We start from the raw sequence: 23,937 nt of genomic DNA on the forward strand, positions 1-23,937 counted from the left end.
CTATGGCACTTGAGCATCAGTGGATCTTGGTAACCCCTGCAGATACCCAGGGATGACTGTATACCACAAAATTAACTTCACTTTTTAAATGCTGTTCCCAGAAGATTGAAAATGACACAGAGCTTACATTCCCTTTCTGGGGAGAGCTATTCTGGAGCTTGGGTCTGCAGTCTAAGACTCTAGTGCCACCTGCTGGACACACTCATAAAAGACAGGTCTTATGAGAAACATTAAAAAAAAAATTTAACTATGTTAACACTGAAGAACTCTGAATCTGAAATGGAAGAGGATGTAACAACTGGGCTTACAATACAGTCAACAAAACGTGTTATTAAAAGGGGATTAGAGGAGTTCCCTTGTGGTGCACCAGGTTAAGGATCCAGCATTGTCACTGCAGCAGCTTGGGTTGCTGCTGTGGCACATGTTTGAGCCCTAGCTCAGGAACTTCTAATTGCTGGGAGGCCACAAACCTGGCCAAAAAAGGGGAGAGGAGGGACTAGAAAGAGGCTTATAAAGTCTTTGAAATCCTAGAGAAAATCTGACTTACAGTTATTAGTTGACAGTGACCATGAGCCAATGAGCACAACTGCTCTGCTGTCCACTGTGGGTGCCCTGGGCAAGAACAAAAGGTTATCTGGTGGCCCCTTCCAAGACCACTGCCTCCCATACTCATGGGTTTATTGTTGCCTGACTAGCCTTCCCATTGATCCTCCACAACCTGCAGCTCCAGTCCTTCTGCTCTACCTTATAAATATACCCCCTTCCCATCCTTCTCATATTTTTTCTATTATTTTCCTTCTTCCTTTTTTTTTTTTTTTTCCTATTTTTTTCCTTATGGTTCTAGGATATCTAATAATTCTATTTTCTCCTTTTAGTATTCCAATGTCTCCTCTCCTTTTGTCCTACAAGCTGTTTCTTTGGTTTTATGGTTTTACACTTAGGTCTCTGGTTCATTTTGAGGTGGTTTTCTTAAGTGCCATGAAGTACAGGTCCAAGTCCATCATTTTGCATGTGGATAGTCGGCTGTCCCAGAACCATCTGCTGAAGACTATTCCTGCCCCACAGTATGCTCTTGGCATCACTGTCAAAAATCAATTGACTATAGATGTATGGGTTTAGCTCTGGACTTTCCACTCTGTTGAGTACCACATTTTTTTTGATCCCTGTAGCTTTGTAGAAAGTCCTGGAATCAGGAAAGAAGTCTTCCAACTCTGCTCTTTTTCAAAAATTTGGATATTCTGGGTCCCTTGAGATTCCATATGAATTTTAGGATCAACTTGTCAATTTCTGCAAAAAAAGCAGCTGAGTCAGTTGGTTTTCTTGTAGATTTGTACAAAGAGGTATTTGTCTGATTAGGCTGACAGAAGGATCACTAATAGGTCTGGTAACTTTGTCTTTAATGTGAACTTTGGGATTAAGTTTGCAAGAATTTGGGATTTTTGTTTACTACTGCTTGATACTGAGGCAAAAGAGCAGAGGGCACTGGAGAAGCACAAGTCTGGAGTACACATGTGCTTAAACAGTCTGCCATTTAGACAGTCACTGAACCATTTCTGCACTCCAGCTTAAAATCTGTAATGAAAACAGGGGTGCACACATCAACACCACCGTGTTGTGGGAATTGTGGGAATGGAGGCCTTGGGCTCCTTTGTGCACTTGGAGGACCTGCTCGAGCACCTTCTTAGAGGACTTACTGGCCTGGGAGGTGGCCGTAGGAGCCCTGTGGCCCACTGCTTGTCTGCAGCTGTGAAGAGGACACTGAAGTGTATCAGGTAGAGGACAGCGATGGTACCCAGGCCGAGGAAGTTCTTCTGGAACCCTGCTTACCCACCCATTGTTAATTAAGATGAAGCGACCTAGCTGGCCCTCAACCCTAGCCCAAGTCCATCCCAAACAGGCTTCTGAGGTGACTCAGTTCCTGAGAGAGATAAGGGCCTAGACTGGGAAAACCAGCAAGGCAGGGGGAGCTGAAAAACCAACCCTGGTGGCTAAGGAGCATCTTGCACTCTGATCAGGCCCCGCAGTCTCCCTATATTGAGTGTGCCTCACTCACTCAATATACACTTACTTAACGCACACTATGCATGGCTATGATAATCGCCACTCAGGAAGGGGTGACAACAAAAACAAGTGACTTTAACGTCTACCTTTCAAAATTGTGAAGTTCTCCTCCCTGGTCTTCCTTATCATTTCAAATGTCATGGCTTAATTCACCAGCTTCCGAGTTCCCCTGCTTCCCAGTGTCCCCTCATCTGCCACCATCTGACAGGCAAGAATTCTTCCATCAACTGATCTGGAAGCTGAATGCCTAGAACAAAGACATCTGCAAACTGATTCTGGCAAAAAGAAAGAAATGGAGCCCTTAAATCTGAGTAGGTCATGAGAGTGGGTATGAAGAGGATAGGAAACTCCTTAGTATCAAATATTCAGAATATTCCTACTCTATCTCAGCTCACACGTAAATCCAGAGAAACACATGTGCATACCAATTAGAAAGAAATGAACAGTAGCCAGAGTTGCCACAGTACCACTTTCTTCCATGCTGCCAAATACACCCTGAAGTCTGGGTCTTATAAGTTATTTTCCCTGCTCTGGGAGAGGAAGGTACCATCAGCAGTACAGACTCAAGTTACAATGTTCTTAAATTCATGTCACTTGTTTATAATACGATATCATATCATCCAGAGTTTCAAAAGTAACCATCGGGGCTTGTGGTGGGCCACTGGGGGAAGGAGTGGATGATGAGTGTGAAGAGGCGGGGTCCTGGCTCTGGCCAGAGTGCAGCACTGGGTCACTCTGCGCAGGTGCAGGTCTGTTCCATGTCTGGCTACTCAGAGAACCAGTTCTCTTCTGACCCACAAAGTAATCCGATGGGGGAGCAAACTCAGGGTCTCTCTCAGACCGGAGATCTGACTGCCTCTTCGACCAGTACCCAAAGGAAAAATCTAGTAAAAACAAGAAAGTGAATTATTAGAAGTGATTATTGAATCAGTTGAATGTTTACTGTTACTACTTTTTATTGTAATAAAAATATTAAGGGCACCTTAAATTTTCTGGAGAACAAGGACAGCAATAACAAAACTCTAAATACAAAATACCTACAAAAGTATAAGGAACCAGGTTTAAGAAAATGGGGTAAGAACTTCCTGATGGAGAAAGGTTCAAGGAAGGCTTTCCGGAGAAAGAAGGCTGATAGGCTCTGGAGACAATGCCAAAAAGTACTGAAATTGTATCTGAGGGAGAAATATTGAAAAATTAAGCACTCAGATAATTTGTTTGACATGATGTTATGTGTACTTCACACCAAAACACAAATTTTGTCCTTTATTGAGTTTTAGAGGGCACAAAGGCCACCTATCCAAATCTACCTTAGTATTTTACCACTATTTGTAACAGTGGCACTAATAACCAAAGGCACTTACTTACCCATCTGCATCTTTTACTTTTGTCATGGATCTCATTAGCTCCAACAATATGAGCTAATGTGCTACTGAGATGACTTTTCTCAAAAAGGCATAAACCATAGTCTACTCCCAAAGAAAGGCTGCTGTGGGCACCATGGTGTATTTACAGAACAAATGTACAGAAAATTTTGTATAACCCAATGGAATCATATATGAATCCAGATTAACACACTGGGACACAGACTGTTTTCAACTGAACATAAAAGAGACTGCTAAAAAACACAGAGTATATTAAAATACCAACCCTTCATAAGATGTTTAAAAGTGGTTCCTAAGAAATATCATCCCAAAGCTGTAAAACCATATGGGGACAGCACCGACTTCAGAAACCTTCCCTCAAGTGCTTCTTAAAAAAAAGCCCAATCCAGTAGGCATGATGCCTTGTAGACCTTGGTTTTTTATAATCATACTTTCTGGTGCTCCAGTCTACAAACAGCTAGTGCCTGGGTATTGAGAAGAAATTAGTTCAGGATCTGGAGAATTCCTTAAGCTTCCAAGGACCACTAGGACTCACCAAAACTGCACTTCTCAGGAGAACCATTGCCCTTACCTTTCCCCCTGTCCCACTCCCGGATGTGCGGCACCCCAGGCCTGGTATCCTTCCTCTCTTGAACGATGACTTCTACTTTGCTACTCTGGCAGCTGTACAAGGAGTCGCCATGACCTCTGATTCTGGTGGCAAAGGCCCAATGACACCTCCATCTATTTTTGGCAAGAGAGTAAGACTTCATTATAACAAAGCTTAAAATTATTTTCAAAAATTAATCCTAAGAGTTAACACAATAACCAGTATTTATTGAGCACCTATCATGTTCTGGGGAGTGAAATAAGTACTCTGTATGCAACAGTTTATTTAACTCTGTAACAATCCTAATAAAGTTAGTACTGGTATTCTCATTTTAAAGGTAAGGAAAACTCAGTTCAGAAATGCTACACAGTTAGAAAGGGACAAAAGCCAGGATGCAAACCCAGGCTGGATGGATTTCAAAGTCTCTGTGTTTCCCACTATTCCTCCACTTCCCCTGACTAGTAATTGAAAGACCAAACTCCCTCCAATTACTCAACTATAGTAAGAGTCTCAGACAAAGCAGAGATAAACTTAGGGTGATGAAGAGCTGCAGCCTGGCCAGGGCTGAAGTCTATTCCATTTTGATCATATTTTAAAAGAATAGATTTTTAAAAAACACTGTGGTGGCACTTTTTGTGGAAATAACATGTTTGGGAGCAGAGCAAAAACAGAGAAACAACATGCAGAGCTTAACCTGCCACAGGGAGAGAGCATTTATTCAAAACTAAACAGATGAGTTTCCAACTCCTAAGTGTTTCTGACCTCCTTTCAAAGCTAAACTGAAGTAGGTACAGAATTAGAAAACGGCCCATGGCTTAGCACAGGCTTTTGTACGTCCTTAACAGCACACCCCCTTCCTCCTTTTGGGACTAGAATGACCCCCAGCTACAGCTGGGTAAGCAGCACCTCGCTCAAGAGGCCATTTCCTAACCTCCCCTGTAGCTGGGGGTGGCCCGTGGACTACGTTCTGGCCACTGGGATGTAAACATGTGGCTGTGTGTGATTCCAACTCACGTTCCTAAAACGGAAGCTGGTTCCTCACCCTCTTCTTCCCCCGGGGCTGGATCACAAACAGGACTGAGGAGCTAGTGATTGTATAGGTGGGGGCAAGCCTTTAGGGACCATCCAGGGCAGAGCCCTGGATGCCCACCAGCTCTGAAGTGTCAAACTAAAGAAGCAGAAGTCCCCTTTGTTTGAGTCAGTCTAGTCTCTGTGTCTGGGCACTTTAGCCCAGACTAGCATAACTCACCCAGTGAGTGAGTTGGACCACAGTACTTAACAGTGTTCCCAAGCATTTTAACAGTCCTTTGGTAAGCTATCTATACCCATGAGTGCGAATTCTTTTTTTTTTTTATTATCTGACATTGTGGATGTATTTCTTCTTTAAAATATAATAACAAAACTATAGCTACTGCAAAAGAAAACAGGCCTAAAACATGTATGTGCACAACTAAATTTTATCTTAAAATATCTTTTAAGTATTCTACTTAGATATCTTACCTCCAAATAAGTCTCAGTTATAAACCGTGCTGTTCTAAGAAGTGACACAGTATACTGTTTACCCTTGTATACAGCCTAAAGCATTCTTTGGAGTGTAACTAAAGCCCACTATGGTTATAAAAACTGCTCCCGGGAATACCTCTGATATGCCCTACTTGCTTAGAGAATAAGCTAGATGGATGATTATCATATTGCCAGTCCTATTATTAAGCCATCAACGGAACTAAAATTTTTCCTTTTGAGGTTTAAAAACATGAGCCATGATTTACCTGTATTTTCTTCCTCTGCTCCATCTTCTTTTGATTTTTTCATCTTTTTTTGTCGGAGTTTGGCAAGCCTCGCTTCTAACATAGCCTTTCGCTTTTCCTTTATGTTTTCTCGTTTTGTTCTCTGATCTGTTGTCTGAACAGAAGAGAAAATGAGAATGTTATTAGCCATATTCAAAATATTTGTTTAAAAGGATGAAATAATTAATTTATTCTAAAAATAGACTGAATGATTTTCATGCCACCTCTAAGCCGCCATCCATGAGATCTTCAAAGTGAAGACCCGTTAAGTCCTCTTACACAACCTCTGAGGTTTTCTGAAGTTTACTAAGAGTTCACAAAGCATCCTGGAAGGCTTAACGTTCAAGAGAACCAACCAATTCTGTTGTACTCTTTAATCTCTTTAATAACTCTATTTTCCTCACCCAGGCTGCTCCAAAAGTGCCATTTTTAAACAGAATTTAAAACACCAAATTATACAGGTTACTTCTGAAGAACTACAAAGCTTGAAACACCAAAATAATACGGCAATTACTTTTATGAAGCCTATAATTGCATTCTGAATAGCAATATAAATTTCTAACTAATTTACTAGATTTTAGGCATTATAGTCCAACAAGAAACCAAACTGCTCAAATCGTTAATGTCAACTTTAAGTTTAATTTATACCTGTTCACGCAGCATTTCTAAAGTTTTCATCTGCTTGTTTCTCAACTCTTTATCTCGGGCAAATGCAAAGTATCCAACACCAAGTTGCCGGGCCTCTGAAATTAGTCAAAATTATCCAAAAGATTAAGTTTCCCTCATCAGTGAATTAGACTTAGGCCAAAAGCAAAAAGGAACACAGTGATATCTGACACAAGTTTGTTGTTGTTTTTTACAGAACAGCTTTAAAAAAAAAAAAAAAAAAAAAAAAGCTGTTTTCCTCTTGTTTGTCAAGTGGTAAAACATAACAAATATTCATTAATTTTTCAGTTTTAGACTGTTCTTCATATCTCTTGGGGATCAAATTCCTGGATTAACAGACCCTCTGTTAGGAAGGTGCTCCCAATATGAGTACTTTTTAGGCTCTGAACTAAACAAAGGGGTATTTTCAATTCCAAAAGAAAAGTCTTTTATTTTTACATGAAAGCTGCTGCTTTATGAATACATCCCTTTATGCTTGCCATTCGTTCAAGATTTTAAAAAAAAAGAACTAAAAAGCTGCCAGAGGACTATACCATTTTCACGAATGTCTTCATAATGTACGGGCCCCATTGGCCTTCTCAATGCCTCTCTCTCTTCTTCTTCCCATTGCTGGCGCTGGAGTTCTTTTCTCATATCTTCAGATAGTAAAGTTTTTTCATTTGCAGGACTAACAAAACTAGGAGAACAGAGCAAAAAACACCTGAGGTAAGAGCTGTGACACAGCAACACTTCAGCTTAGGCAGCAGGAACATGGATGAGTAATTGTTTGAAGAGCAGTTCCTTACAGAGGTTTCTGACCCACAATACCACTGGGAGATTGCAAAAACCATTTTCACCTTTCTTAAATTGAGCAGCTGACTTATTACATTACCATAAAGGAACTTGCCTCAGCACTCAGATGAATCACGTCCTTCCCACCCTGGCCTTGGGCTGAATGGAGGGCAGCAGTTGAGGCACGTAGGAGGAACTCAGGGCATCCTTTGGATGGTCTCTAGGGCGGAGCCAAGGAAGCAGTGCCCAGGCAGTGCCTCCTGTCCTGTCAGACAGCTCAGAGCTTTGCTTCTGCACCTCCTTCCCTGTGCTGAACCCAGGCCTACCAGAATGTGGAGGACTCAGACAAGGGGGACCTTTTCTCAACACTTTCCACACAAAAGCTATCCTGGGTGAGGAGAATTTGGTTTCTTGGAATATTTTAGCAAATCACCTCTTAGGTGTGTATTAAGCCCCAAAGAAAAAATTCCAGCCATAAGCCCTTACTTCAGAATGCAAAGATGTATAAAGAAAAGTTAATAAAGTTAATTCCCTCCCTGCCCCCACCTGCTGTGGGATAACCAAGGGCATAGCCTTAAACACTTTCACCACAGTGGTTTGTGTTGTGGGCTCATTCTCTATTTGTTACTCTGTAAGCAGACATCCTTCCAAGTCAATAGGTATGCTCCAACTCATCCCTTGTAGTAGCTCCACAATATGGAGAATCAACCATTCAGGCTGTTCCCTGAGTATGGACTATGTGTGTACACTAATCACAAAAAAGCGCATCTGCAAATACTCTTACACACTCAAAAAAGACCTCCTTACCAAAGCACCAAGGATAATTAACTAAAAGCCTTGCCCAAAAAACAGTCTCTGTGTCTACACATTTCTCCCCTGGGCAAAACTTTGCATGTCACATACTTACAGCCTCCCCTGAAGGTTTTTATCCATCTCCAACAGATCTGGCAAATCCTTTTTCATACAGCGCCGTGATCGCCCTAAAGAATCCACATAATCCACCCTGAAATAAAAGTGAAAAGGTGTGAGGAAGGCTTTGGACATGACATACGGTTCTCTAAGTCAGGGAGCTGGTACACGATAAGAAGTAATGTAGGCTTTAATGCTAAGAAAAACCCTCAACCTGAGAAAACACTACCATTGGTAAGAACATGATTTTCAGAGTTAAAAGGTGTCACACAATCAGCTCATTGTGCCTGTGTTTTGTTTCTTTTGTTTTTTGTTTTTTCTTGTTAGGGCTGAACCCATGGCATATGGAGGTTCCCAGGTCAGGGGCTGAATCAGAGCTACAGTCACCGGCATAAGCCCACAGCCACAGCAATGCAAGATCCGAGCTGCATCTTCAACCTACCCGGCAGCTTGCAGCAATGCCAGACCCTTTAACCCACTTAGTGAGGTCCAGGATCAAACCCGCATCCTCAAGCATATTAGTCATGGTTTTAACCCGCTGAGCCACAATCGGAACTCCTCATTGTACCTTTTATTTAATCTTAGTTTTAGAAACTGTAGAAAATGACTGATCATGTACATCTCTGATTTCAAAGATAAAGAGCCCACACAGACTTTCACTGCAACATCTCAGAACTTACTTTAATCTGGTTTAAACAAACCCAATTACTTTATCAGCATTATAACAACTTTGCTCTGTACCACATTCTCAATTTGCTCACTTCTTCATAGTCTTCCCAAATTTGACCTTTTATTCCTTCTAATTGGTACAATTCTTCCCAATGAATTAGCAATGTCTTAATATGTATTTTAGGGACTCTTTTTAACTAGGATGAAGCCAAGCAACACACATTTTGTATCACAAAAGAGCCTCAACAGCAGGCCAGTCTGTGCTATCTCCTCGTCTGCCCAAAGCACCTTTGTCTAGGCAGGGAAGCCAGGAAGCCAGCAAGGCCAATGAAATACTCAGACTCCCTCAAAAGGAAATAAGGGCAGGTTTTCAAGGAAAACATTTCCTTTGCATTATGATGCAACAGATTTTAAATTTTTTAAATTACCAGCAGGGAAATCACCCATATAGCCTTTGGCATGGGACTAAAAACACAGAAGGGCCAGCACTGCTGCTGGACCAACTCAAAGTCAGATTCCTATGCATGTAGCTGTGCTTCCGTTAGTCTTTTCTTTCCTCTCACAAAGGCTATTTCCAATTGTCAGCCCATCACTTAAAATCTGAATGTTTGGGAATCCATAACTACAGTCCTAAAGCTGATTATAAGTAAATAAAATCTCCAACTGCAGAAAGCAGTTTCTTTCTTTTCTTCCTTTTTTTTCCCTTCAATGAATGGAGAATGAAAACCATCTAGCCAGATGGTCTGAGTAATTATTTACAGTATTTTTATGGAACGATTTTTCTACCACCTGGAACTTAACTACCAAAAGGATTTTACTAGCGGTTACGATTCTGGAACTTAATCTAAAAAACAACAAAAAAAAAAGTGTGAGAACTGCTTGCACAGCATCTTCCTTCACCATATGGTGGCATGTGACACCTTCGATTGCCCTCCAAACTTTTCAAATCACTAACAAATTGGTTGCAAGCATATAGGCATTAATAAGAGAATAAAAAACACATTAAACCTTTCAAAGAGATGAGATTTCTGCTAGAAAAAGCAATCATAGGCTATTCTGTTCCAGAGAAGGCCTCCAAAATACACGGATCCCATCAAAACTGAAGTGGCAGAACAGTAGCTGGCAACGGCCAACTGTGCCATGTGATCATCAACACAATGACCCGAGGCACCCAAGAGTGACAGAGGAGAGCTCAAAGTTACTCCTTCTTCACAGGGCGGCGGTGGGGGGAGGAGCTAAGGGCTAAGGCACTTGCCCATGAAATGCTCCTAACAAACAGCAGGCAGGATATTTAAGAATACCAAAAGTTTGCTTCAATCTTCATCTGATAATAAGGATTTACATGTCATTAATAAATAAAAGGTAAGACCCAAAGGAGCAGGAAGTGCTATTAGAGTTCAGAGAAAGGAGAAACCACTCAAACTAGAAATGATGAAGAGAAGCATAGATGGAAGAGACCACATTGCACGTGCTCCTCTTCTGGCTGCTAGAGTGAGCATGCAGCCACTTAGCCCAACCCAAATGTAAGTGTTTCAGGAGGCAGGTAAGAAGCCCCCCAGCAGCATGAAGCTGAGAGTTCTCTGCATTCCCTAGCAGGGAAGACTGCTCTCTTCACTCATAAGTGACTCCTGCCCACAGAGCTAACAGCTGACAGAAGGTCAACAACTACTGCCAACAATCCTGGGCAGGTCCTAACAAACGGCCCCATGATGAGGACATTTGAGCCCTGAAGGGGGGTGGGTGGGCTCTGCACCAGCAGAACAGGCAGGGTTACTCCCAAGGCTCAGCCGCTCTGCATTTCCATGCAACTTTAAGCCCTTCTGAACGAGTTCCTAGACAAGTTTTCAGGTAAAGAAATTCATAATAGAATTTTCATTCTGGTCTCTTTGTAAGGAAAAGACTAACATTGTAAATCTTTATTATTGAAATTATTCTGAATTTTGCCTTCATGTAGGTGAATGGTAGGGAAACTAAATGCCTGCTTATACTCCACAGACAGCAGTTTCCTAGGAATCCTAGAATACTCTTAAAAGGGTTGAAGGTCAACATCACAGGAACCAGGCATTGCTGTCCCTGTTCTACAGGTAAGGAAACTGAAGCTTAGAAAGGGGAGGAACTGGATCAGGACTGCATCACCAGAGAAAGGTGGATCCAGTGTTGTCCTGAACACGGTCCATGAGGCCTAGACTGCACAGCCAGAGTAAAGCTCACTGGGTCAGCTCTGCCAGCCTCTTTTCACTGGAAACAGATCACGCTACCTGCATGGTGATGCTCCACAGTGCCTGGATACAGACACGGGTCAGGAAGCAGTATGGGTAACAAAGGAACATCCTTCTGCCTAAACACCTCTTTCACAACATATTAATGCCTCTGCTTCTGGCACATGGCAGAAGCTCAGTCCTTTTTTTTTTTGGCTGCACCCCTGGCATAACAAAAGTTCACAGGTCAGGTATCAAACCCAGGCCAAGCCACAACAGCAACCTTAAGGCACAGTAGTGACACCGGATCCTTAACCTGCTAGGCCACCAGGGAACTCCAGGGGCTCAGTCTTTATAATTATTTCTTCATTGGAGCTACTACTTCTACATCTATAAATCCAATCCTACTTAAGGTAGAGTCTCAAAAAAAAAAAAAAAAAAAAAAAGAAAACTGAGGAAAAATAGAAATGCCTTGAGAACAACCAAACAACATGACTCTGAAAAAGTAAATACAAGTCTGACAATATTAATACAACCAAATGGCATAAAGTCACCGACCACTCTTCACTGGGGTCCTGGGGAGGAGGGATATCTTTTTCAGAAAGGATTTCTTCATCATCATCTCTTTTTCCTGTCCTTCTAGAATCTCTATTGGCACCAACTGTCTCCATTTCTTTGTGTCTGTCTATGATCTTCTGCGTGAAATCCACAAGGTACATATCCTCCACTTCTTCATCTAGGATAGAGAAACCAATTTTCAGATTCTTGACATCAAAGAAAAAGAACACACGTGGAAGAGATATGAAGCAGTTATATCCATCACTGAGCAGCTACATCGCTGCCCCCAACTGCTCACAAAGACACAGAGCCACCCTGGGACCTGGCAGGGAAGAGAGAGAGGCCACTGGACACATATACCATGTAAAAAATCTTTTAAAAGCCTCAAGTTTTCTGCTGCCTTGTCAATAACAAATCTGTTTGATTTCAGAAGGTTCATATAGCTAATTACATAATACAGAAGCAGAACTAGATTTCTCATGTCATCAGCCCAGAACAATAAAACTTTGTGGCTATTGGTAATACATCGCTCTAGCCATGTGGGCCATATCCCACAACCCTAATTATATTGCTGTGGTACGGCAAGTGTTTTAAGAGTTATAATATTAGGTAAAAGAACTCCTCTGAATTCTTGTCAACACAATGAACACCACTTTCAGGCAAGGCATGGTGCCAAGATCTGCAGGACATACAGAGATATGTAAGGTGCTACCTGCCCGCACAGCTTATGATCTACATGAGCTAAAACTTACACCCAAAGTTGAGTAGCAATCCATGGCTTTATTTATTTTTTCTTTTTCAGCTGTACCTTCGAAAACGTGCCACCCCAGAGACAAGACCAGATCCTTAACCCACTGTGCCACAGTGGGAACTCTAGCAATCTAGGACTTTAACCTAGGATAGGAGAAGTATTCACATGAAGTTGAACTCTGCTGGATTTAAACTCTAAGGAATAGATATTAGGTTTCCCACTACCAGGGGCAGGTGTTGTCCCACGTGCAGTAAAGAATAGCTGAGGTTTCAAAACTTCATGCGCCCAAACATGCTGGTCCAATATGCCTAGTGTAAGTGGGTCTACCGCTTTGGGAGAGAACCATATCTCCATGTCCACAGGCACACTTCTTTGGACTTGATGTCTTCATTAACAATATACGTAAAGTTTGAATCAAATGAAAAAACTTTAAAAAAAAAAAAAAAAAAGGATCACAAAATACATAAACGGGAAAGAAATGCACTCTCCCTGACCTGAGTTACAAGACCACCACGTAACAGTGAGGTCTCCTGGCTGATGGACACCCTGTCACTTCTTCAGGAGGAAAGCAAGCCTTGCTCATAGGCCTTGGCTTTGAGAGCATGCTGGGCTCCCCACCACACAGGGACCAAGCCTCCACTGTGTGGGAAGCCCATGATCAGGGTCCAGCCTCACTGTTCTCCTGATGCCCCACTGCCCACCTTCCTTGATCCTGGGCCAAGCCCCACTAATTGGCCCTGCCAGCTCTGGCTCTCTCCTCCTTCTGATCTGTTCTTCCCATTCTCCCCCTGCAGAACCACTCTCTCTAGCTCTCCAAAGCCTTTAAAACCCCAATCAGGGCCACCTTTTCCTTAAAGACTTCTATATATGCAAGTTTTTTAAAGGCAATAAAATATGCATTGCCTTATAAAATCTCTTCTACTATTGTCTAACCATAGGCTGGGTTTTCTTGTTCTGGGGCAGGAATGAGGAAAGGGGGATCTTTTTATTATTTTATAAGCACATTACAGAAAAAAAAAAAAAATGGAGAAAAACAAGGGAAAAGGAAACAACTCCAGTGCCCTGACATAACCATAATTCCTCCCCATTTTTTTTTATCATAGCAATAACTGTAATTGTGGTCCAATTAGACCTGGTTTCCTAAATTTGTTTTGTTCTGTGTGATTTTCCTCCACTGATGATAGCCTCCCATAAGGGTAGAGGCAGAGAGTTCTGCTTACACTGTTCTGGCTTGTCCCTTCATAGTACCTAATATGTGGCCCAGCACCAATGGGACAATCAAAAATTATTGCTAATTTTGTCTCTGTTCTGATGCAGAAAATAATCAGTTTTACTTCTTAAACTGCTCCCTATTCTTACAATTATCTTAATAAATAATAAAAATACCACAGAGCTGTATGAATTACAGAAAATAAGGATATGTAAATAAATAATTATATTTACCTATAAAGTCTCCTTTAGTCATTTTTTCATATAATTTGGCTTTTTCTTCTAATTTCTCCCTAGGAGGAAAAAAAAAACAACAGATATTAGAAATGGTCTTATCACTGCCACTCCTGGTAAGGCTGTCCCACCCTCAGCCTTACTGCAGCAATCTTCCCAAGGGGCCCGGACTTATGATGAGGTGGCATAACTAGAGCTGAGGGGACTCTCAGACTCAGCCACATTTGCTCTGCCAACTAAAAGTAAGCTGCATGAGAGCCTGGCCCCTATTTCTCTTATTCATGACTATACGCCAGTGCCCAAAACAATACCTGCTCAATCAGTAGTGGATGAATGAATAAATGAATGAATTCAGATTCCAATTTAATTTAAATGCAACTTAAATGCCCAAAAAAGACCTATCTAAACAAAAAACATTTTCTATTTGCAACCTTCTAAATCACCAAATTCCATGTAAACTCTGCATTACTGTTTTTAGAAGGGTCCCTGGTCTTCCATGGCTTATTAGGCCTCTCTAAGGAAGCTAGAAACCAGCTTTTTTTCTTTTTTTTGCTTTTACTGAAGTATGGTTGATTTACAATGTTGTGTTAATTTCTGCTGTATAGCAAAGTGATTCAGTTTTATATATATATATATATATACATATAAAACTATCACATAGGTCAACCAGGAATTTTATATATATACACACACACACATATATATATATATATATAACTGAATCACAAAAATGTATATATGTGTGTGTGTATGTATATATATATATATATATATATATATATATATATATTCATTAGTATTCTTTTCCATTATGGTTTATCATAGAACACTGAATACAGTTCCCTGTGCTATATGGTAGACCTTGTTGTTTATCCACTCTCTATATATAATAGCTTACATTTGCTAATCCCAACCTCCCACTCCATCCCTCTTCCAACCCCTTCCTCCTCAGCAACCACAAGTTTGTTCTCCGTCTGTGAATCTGTTTCTGTTTTGTAGATAGGTTCCTTTGTGAGACCAACTTCTTAGAAGACTACTAGATATATGACAACGTCTGTTTTACATGGAGCATGAGTAATTTATTAATGACAAATAGCTAATAAAAAACAAACATCAACCCTGGTATTTCAATATAGCATGTTAATTTTGTTCAGCTTAATTCTGGTGTTTTATTCTTTAGTGGGTAAAACTGACAACTCTTTTATTCTAGAAATACTTGATGGTAAAGGGCCCCAACCCTAACCCTAACCCTATATCTGAGCTTTTGTTTGTTAAGGATCACATTCAATCATAATGGAAAATTTCATTTCTAATGGTATCCTGAGGCAATAAAGTCCCTTGGACACACGGCTGCATGCTCTGGAACAAGTGACAACCTCTCTTATACCTCAGTTCCCACATCGTAATAGATGAGAAAGATAGCACTGCCTCTTAGGGGTTGTAATGAAGATTAATTAGATAAGGCATGTAAAGCATGCCATCTGCTATATCCTTTTTGTCAAGTCAGAAAGATTCCTCTTTCATTTTACACATTCATTCACAAGTACTGACTACATGCCTCCTCTGTTTAGTGCACAAAGTCCCAGCTTCACAGGGGTTACATTCCAGACAGGGAGAAAGACAATAATAAACGAAAAAGAGGATTTCAGACTGTGAAGGGAAGAAATAAAAGCAGATTTCCCCCAATTATTACACTGATGGTTTCAAAGTTATGACAGGAGATCAGGGAAGATATAACAAAGAAATGGCCATTGGTTTTCATAGATGAAAGTCATTGGTGACGTTAGTAACTTCTCTAAGGCCTTACAGCCTCATGGAACTGTCTATGCCTGTTTATGTTTGTTCTTATTCTTGGCCATGCTCGAGGCATATGTAATTGGGATTCTAAATACAGGGTGACACTGCAAATAAGGAAAGAGCTCTTCTCTGCAGAAGTAGGCCAGCTAATGAACGGAATGGCAAAATATCAAGCATGAAATGACAGAATTAGAAAAATCTTAACTCTGAAACCATCAGTGTAATAACTGGCAAGACACATCAATGATAACAAAATTGTCTCATGAAAATATGTTGGGAAACAGGATATTCACAGTCTCAGTTTCCCTCCTTAGATTATTATTAATTACAAATATAAAAAAGTATCTTTACAGTGGAAAAAAATTTAACAGACCTACCTTAATGGAGTGATCGAACTTATCATCAATAATAACTTAAAATGCCATTATGAACCTCCTGATGTTATTCAATGGGAAAGATAAAGCATCACCTCGATAGTATCCTTACCAAAAACAGTTATCATGACTCTAATAAGATTGTGGGACACTAATGAAACAACTCGCCTGGACTAATGAAACATCAATAGCCTAACACACAACAAAAAGGCAAGGGAATTGTTTTAGATTATAAGAGACTAAAGAGATATGACAACTAAATGCAATGTGTAATCTTTGAATCTTGGATTAAATGTCTTGCTTTAGGTTTATTTTTTGTTTTCGCTTTTTTTTTTTTTCTTTCTTTTGGCCATGCCTGCAACACGTGAAAGTTCCCAGGCCAGGGATCAAAGCCATGACACAGCAGTGATCAGAGTCCCTGTACTAGGATACCGGGTGAAATCTGAAAATGGACCATATGATACTATTTTATCAGTGTTACATTTCTTGGGTAGGATGGCAGAACTGTGGTTATGCAGGATGATGTCCTGCATCTTATTCTCACAAGATATATGCTGAAATACTTAGAGGTAAAGTATCATGATGTTTAACAAAGTTGCTCCACACACTGTGGAGAGAGAGAGAGGGAGGGAAAAAATAAATTTTAAAAGATGTTAATTGGAGGAGTTCCCGTCATGGCGCAGTGGTTAACGAATCCGACTAGGAACCATGAGGTTGGGGGTTTGATCCCTGGCCTCACTCAGTGGGTTAAGGATCCGGCGTTGCTGTGAGCTGTGGTGTAGGTCTCAGACGTGGCTCGGATCCTGCATTGCTGTGGCTTTGGTGTAGGCCGGTGTCTACAGCTCCGATTAGACCCCTGGCCTGGGAACCTCCATATGCTGCAGAAGTGGCCCTAGAAAAGGTAAAAAGACAAAAAAAAAAAAAAAAAAAAAGATGTTAATTGGAGAACTTGGGTGAAAAGTATAAGAATGTTCACTGTACTCTTCCTTCAAATATTCTGAAGTTTTTCATATTAAAAAGGTGGTGGGAAATTTAGGTTCTAAATGCTAATGTTATTGTACCTAGTAGCCCCAAACCACACCACCATGAGGACACTTCTTAAACACTTGCTGACAACCTTAGTGCCTAACAGGGGCTCAAAGTGGGGCTGTTTCATCTTTTAAACTGAGGCTATGTCTTATCTTCTTACAAGATTATAAATATGTCCTCAAACTATATTATTTTCAGAGTGTATTTTATAATTATAGAGTATTTGATGAGAATGATGATAAAAATTAAAATTTTAAGTCAAAAAGAGTAAAAGTTGAACTTTCATTTCTTTGCTTGGATAGCTGCAAAGGCAACTGTACTTATCAGAGCTGAACTTTACCTTGCTTTGTCTAAAGTCTTCTGTTCTTCTAGCTTCTGTTCAGCATCCTTCTCAGCTCGATTAGAAACTCCTGCATTCTGTTTGCTCCAAATACTTGGTTTCTGGAGAATAATTTTAAAAGATAAAAAAATTGTCTACTTGTAAAAAAAGTAGACAATTACTTATAGACTGTAAAAAAATCTCTACTTGCAGTTCCTGTCATGGCTCAGTGGAAATGAATCTGACTAGTACCCAGGAGGATGTAGGTTCAATCACTGGCTTAACCTACTCAGTGGGTTAAGGATCCAGTGTTGCTGTGAACTGTGGTGTAGGTTGCAGACGCGGCTCAGATCCCAAGTTGCTGTGGCTGTGATATAGGCCAGCAGCTACAGCTCCAATTTGACCCCTAGCTTAGGAACTTCCATATGCCATGGATACGGCCCTTTAAAAAAAAACAAAAAAACTCTACTTGTACATTAGAATTTAAAAAAACCAAAAAAAGAGATAATTAGATCTTAGAATTAATGGAAATAACTAGACCTCCAATAGCCACCTACATCTTGTAAGTAGACTGTACATGGCAAAGCTGGAGCTAAAACAAAACACAACTCTAAATTACATGAAGAATTTCTTGGGAATTCCCATCATGGCTCAGTGGAAACAAATCTGACTAGCATCCACGAGGACACAGGTTCAATCCCTGGCCTTACTCAGTGAGTTAAGGAGCCATGGTTGCCATGAACTGTGGTGTGGGTCACAGACGCGGCTCTGATCCTGCCTTGCCGTGGCTGTGGCTGGCAGCTGTAGCTCCAATTCAACCCCTAGCCTGGGAACCTCCATTTGCTGTGGGGGTGGGGGGCCTAAAAAGACAAAAAAAAAAAAAGAATTTCTTTATACAACTGCAGTTACTTCTTTGCCCCCCACCTCCACCACAGCAAATGGAGGTTCCCAGGCTAGGGGCTGAATCAGAGCTGTAGCTGCCAGCCACAGCCACAGCCATACCAGATCGGAGCTGCATTTGTGACCTACACCACAGGTCACGGCAACACTGGATCCTTAACCTGCTGAGAGAGGCCAGGGATTCAACCTGAATCCTCATGGATACCAGCAGGGTTCATTAACTCTGAGCCACAACGAGAACTCCAAAATTTACAATCTTAAAAAGACTCTGATATTTTCTTCATTTCTTCATTATCTGTTTATCTCTGGATTTATAAAAATCCATAAAATTAGATATCTTCCATGAGAATGTAAGTGACCACTTATTAACAGCAGGCACTATTTCAAAAGAAGTATAAAGGAATTAGACCATTATAATGTGCTTTTAAATCTTACTTATTTCTACTTTTACACTGAAAATATTTCATGCAGATGTTCAAATATAAGACAGGGATTTATGTGTAGCAGACACCATGGACACTTTCAAAAAACCAAAGTACAGTATAATTCCCCTATGTCTTTAATTAATGGAAATAATTAGATCTTATTTTTACCTTATTAGTTGTTTTTGGTTTCCCCAAAACTCCAGCATCTTTTAGAAGTTTTTCTTGTTTGAATTCTTCTTGTTTCCGGAAGAGTTCGGCCTTAAGATCTACCAACTAGAACAAAACCAATAAGCACACAAAAACATTTAATTAATTCTAGTGAGTGACTGGATTTCCAAGTTTTTATAATTCTCAAAGCAAGATTTCAAGCTCCTATAAATGGACGAAGATGTATATAAAATTAAATGCTTCAATGTAGAATCTAGGACAAAATAAAAACAAGTCATAACTTCATTCCAGCTCTGTTGGAAATATATTTAACTTTTGACATTCAAAGGCTTTCCTCTAGGCAAGGGAAGAGTGATAAAGTAAATGAAGTCTGCATCTTTTAGATTCAGATTCAACTAACATCATTAAACACCTTCTCTCTAACTGGCAGTGTACTTGGCTTTTTCATGTAGTAATGTCATTTACACATCACAACAATTTATCATTTCTATAAGGAAACAATCTGAGCATCAGTATATGCCCATAACTTAACACTGAAAAGTAGGATACAAACAAGAATTAGACATACTCCTGCCTCAAAGAGCCTACAATCTAATAAGAAAGGCAACTTATAATACCAGTCAGATGTAATAAATGACTTTAGAGTGCAATTAAGTAGCATAAAAGTTAAGGGAGTATTTTCTTCTGTCCAGAGTGATTGGAGAAGGCTTTGAAATGAGTCTTAAACGACAGGCAAGATTTCAAGAGCTAGAAATAAAACGGACTGAGTGAATTTTGTTTCAGTTTTTTTTTTTTTTTGCCTTTTTTCTAGGGCCGCACCCGCAGCATATGGAGGTTCCCAGGCCAGGCGTCTAATCGGAGCTGTAGATGCCGGCCTACACCAGAGCCACAGCAACGCTGAGCCATGTCTGCAACCTACACCACAGCTCATGGCAACGCCAGATCCTTAACCCACTGAACAAGGCCAGGTTTCGAACCTGCAACCTCGTGGTTCCTAGTCGGAGTCATTAACCACTGAGCCATGACAGGAACTCCATGTTTCAGCATGTTTTTAAAACTGGAAGTTTAGCTGAACAGGGTTCAGTAAAGGCCAGGGCAAGGGGAAAAGAGGAGTTGACGAATACTCCTCTGGCCTTCAGCTGTGTCAGTAACAACTATCTACTCTGCAAAAAAGAATATGTTGATAATTTCCTTTTTAAGGATCCAAGTACAGCTACTTATACACATGGGCATTTATAAATTGGAGTTTCCGTTGTGGCGCAGTGGAAACGAATCTGACTAGGAACCATGAGGTTGAGGGTTCGATCCCTGGTCTCACTCAGTGGGTTAAGGATCTGGTGTTGCCTTGAGCTGTGGTGTAGGTCGCAGACGCGGCTCAAATCCCGCGTTGCTGTGGCTGTGGCGCAGGATGGCAGCTACAGCTCTGATTATACCCTAGCCTGGGAACCTCCATATGCTGCAAGTGTGGCCCTAAAAAGCAAGGAAAAAAAATAATAAAAGTAACTACATTGGATACTTATAAAGCCAGCACCAGAGACTGACTTTTAAGGGAAATGAAAATGAGTTCAAGGAATTCTATTTTGGAAGAAATCACTTTAAAAATAGGCTTAGGGAGTTTCCGTCGTGGCACAGTGGTTAACGAATCCGACTAAGAACCATGAGGTTGCGGGTTCGGTCCCTGCCCTTGCTCAGTGGGTTGACGATTCGGCGTTGCCGTGAGCTATGGTGTAGGTTGCAGACACGGCTCGGATTCTGCGTTGCTGTGGCTCTGGCGCAGGCCGGTGGCTACAGCTCCCATTCAACCCCTATCCTGGGAACCTCCATATGCCGCAGGAGTGGCCCAAGAAATGGCAAAAAGACAAAAAAAAAAAAAAAAAAAAAAAAAAAATTAAAACTTAAGCCTTTTCTCCTAAACCTTCTTAACCACATCAACTAATTGTGGTTAACTGTGATTAATCTAGCCACACATTTTCGTATTATGGACTACTTTTGAATTTATTTATTTTGCTTTTTAGGGCTGCACCCAAAGAATACAGAGGTTCCCAGGCTAGGAGTCAAATCAGAGCTATAGCTGCTGGCCTACGCCATAGCCACGGCAATGCAGGATCCGAGCTGTATCTGCGACCTACACCACAGCTCACGGCAATGCCAGATCCTTAACCCACCGAGCAAGGCCAGGGATCGAACCCCCAACTTCATGGTTACTAGTCAGATTCATTTCTGCTGCACCACAAGGGGAACTCCCAACTACTTTTAAATTTTAAAAGAAAGATGTTCAGAAAAGTGTCAATTCCGAAGTGGCATTCATATTATCATTATAGCTCATTCGAACATGTCAGGATAACTTCAACTGTATAGCTCTTTGGTTCCTAATCCTCAAAGATAATAGCCAGCACCAATGTTCTCTATTAGACAAGGAAAAGGGGCTTAAGTATTTGGGACACTTCAGTGTTTTCCTTCAGAGCCCTTACATCCTAACCTTCTGCAGTAAATCCAAAATTAAACCAAAGGTTAGGCAATTTGCTCTGATATAATGGAGAACAGAGCGGCTTTGGAGTCAACCAGTGTTGGAGACCACTGAACAGCTCAACTCTGCGCAAGGCAAATATCTGCTGACACAGAGTTCTAAAGTACAGGGTCTCCTACAAAGACATTATGCATCAACTATGCTATTCAATAAGCAGCTGAACTATGCCCTAGAGGTATGCACCAGTGCGAATAATTTCCTTTATTATTCACTAAGAGGTACCCTTGTCTTTGCCTATGCTTGCTCCAGCCCACTAATCTACATAAGGCATCTTCCTTAATAAAAGTGGGCTAAAACCCAGGGCCTTTGTTTCGTGGAAAGGAGTGCCTCCTGGTCTCCCACTTTCTTAATGTAAAAGAGTCTCGTGTGTTTTGTTATACCGCACCATCCCTCTTCCAGGATTCCCCATTTCCCTGTAGCGATGGACGCGGCAAACCAGACTGATTGAGCCTGGTTCTACCATGAAGAATTCTGAATGTAAGCTGGAGCAGGCCCCTTCACTTTCGGAGCCTCAATGTCATCATCCAGAAAACCGGAGATAGGGAGTTCCTGTCGTGGCTCAGAGGTAACGAACCCGACTAATATCCATGAGGAAGCAGGTTTGATTCCTGCCCGCTCAGTGGGTTAGGGATCCCGCGTTGACTGTGGCTGTGGCATAGGCCTGCCAGCAGCTACAACTCCAATTCCACCCCTAGCCTGGGAATTTCCACATGCCACGGGTGCGACCCTAAAAAGACAAAACAGAACAAAAAAAGGGTATATTACCCGCACCTTCCTCCTAAAGCAGTTGGGAGGGTTCAGCACAACAGGCTCTGGAACAAGTACTCAGAGCAGGTTTTCTTCCCAGGAGTTAACTAACTTAATAAAGCTGATTTTGTCCTGTTAGACCTGACAGCTCCAGGCCGCGCACCTCCAGGTGTATGAATATCGGGTTACTTTCTGGTCGGGGATGCGGGGCATACGGGATACTGGGAGGGAGGTAAGTCACACTCTGACATCCTGGAGGGACCATTCTGGTCCCTGAACCAAAACGGAGGATGACAGAGAGTACAGATAAGGGTCCCCTCCAACGGAAACGGAGACAAGGCTGGCAAGGAGGCCTGGCTGTCCTAGAGCGGAGGCAGGAACATTCCTAACCCGGAAAAGACGGCAGTTTCAAGCTGGTGTCTTGAGGGGCCGGCCTGGCACGGGTGCACACTGGAACGGAGACGCCCAGGCCCGGGTCCGGTCTGAGAAGAAAAGCCAGGCCCGGGGTCCCGTCTGAGGGGAGACTAACCCTGCGTCCCTGAGGGAAGAAGCAAGCTAGCCGAGATTCTTGTCCGGCGGAGGCAAGGAGAACGCGGAGCCCGTACTTACCGAGGACGCTGTGACGTCCAAAGGTTTTTTCCTCCGGTCCATCATGGCCCTAGAGTGTCCCAGCCCAAAACGAACGCTTCACGTATCCCGGCAGGCCTCGAATACCCGCTTCAAGAGCGACCGGAAGTGTCTTTAAGATAGCGACGCTGTTTACGTTTTTGTGCCATCTTGAGAAGGTCAGAACGTGGTAAGTATTGCGTCCGTGACCATCTTGAGAAGGTCTGAGAGCTCACAGAGATGAAGCTAACTCCTAAGGCCATCTTGAAGAGGGCGGGAGGTAAAAAGGCTAGTGTTGGCGCCATCTTGAGGAGGTCTACATACGGCTTTGCGGAGCAATTGGCTCCATCTTGAATGGGGAGGATTGGGTGTGGCAATGGCGCCATCTTGGGAAGGGCGTAGTGAACTAAAATGAATGTTTTCCCACTGAAAAAAAGAGATGGGTTACCAGGATCGCAAAGATCTAAATGCCATTTGAAGATCTGCTATATGCCAGGTACTGTCTGGTGCTTCTCATATGTTATTATTATTATTATTATTATTTTTTGTCTTTCTGCTGTTTTTTTGGGCCGCTCCCGCGGCATATGGAGGTTCCCAGGCTAGGGGTCGAATGGGAGCTGTAGCCACCCGCCTACGCCAGAGCCACAGCAACGCGGGATCCGAGCCGCATCTGCGACCTACACCACAGCTCACGGCAACGCCGAATCGTCAACCCACTGAGCAAGGGCAGGGACCGAACCCGCAACCTCATGGTTCTTAGTCGGATTCCTTAACCACTGCGCCACGGTGGGAACTCCTCATATGTTAATTTATTTAAATTCTCACAAGAGTCCTATAAGATAAGGATTATTAATTTTAGTGGAAATAACAATAATACTAGCTAACATTGATATAGTGCTGTGTGTCACTTTACATATTTCAGCTCCTAGGAATGTTAACTCCAGGAGTCAACCCCCTCGGTTGGAATCCCTCCTTCACCACTTACTGGCTGTATGACCTTGGAAAGTTACTTTCTATGTGTCTCATAGAAACACATATTTTTATTTCCAAAAGGGAATAAAATAGTACTTACTTCATGGAGTTCAATGAGGATTAGATGAAGTGAGCTAGTCGGTAAAAATATTAATGATGTGGTAGACAGGGTAATGACACCACCCAGCACACCCCTGAAACTATGTTTTCTTCTATGGCAAAAGGGATTTGCAGATGTGATTAAGGATTTTGAGAGAGTGAGGTCATCTAGGTAGGTCCAATGTAATCA

At 41.7% G+C, this 23,937-nt stretch overlaps 1 protein-coding gene across 1 annotated transcript; it reads right to left on the minus strand.

The window, feature by feature from the left end:
- On the minus strand, positions 2,636-22,729 carry CCDC174 (uncharacterized LOC100689257). Its single transcript, NM_001244302.1, is given in 12 exon segments — positions 2,636-2,945; positions 4,015-4,101; positions 4,104-4,166; positions 5,802-5,934; positions 6,468-6,562; positions 7,019-7,161; positions 8,164-8,259; positions 11,591-11,768; positions 13,785-13,843; positions 17,325-17,425; positions 18,797-18,901; positions 22,680-22,729. Coding segments are annotated over 12 exon segments (1,401 nt in total). The 5' UTR covers positions 22,722-22,729; the 3' UTR covers positions 2,636-2,646.

Source organism: Sus scrofa, chromosome 13, assembly GCF_000003025.6.
Source record: "Sus scrofa isolate TJ Tabasco breed Duroc chromosome 13, Sscrofa11.1, whole genome shotgun sequence".
Taxonomy (NCBI): domain Eukaryota; kingdom Metazoa; phylum Chordata; class Mammalia; order Artiodactyla; family Suidae; genus Sus; species Sus scrofa.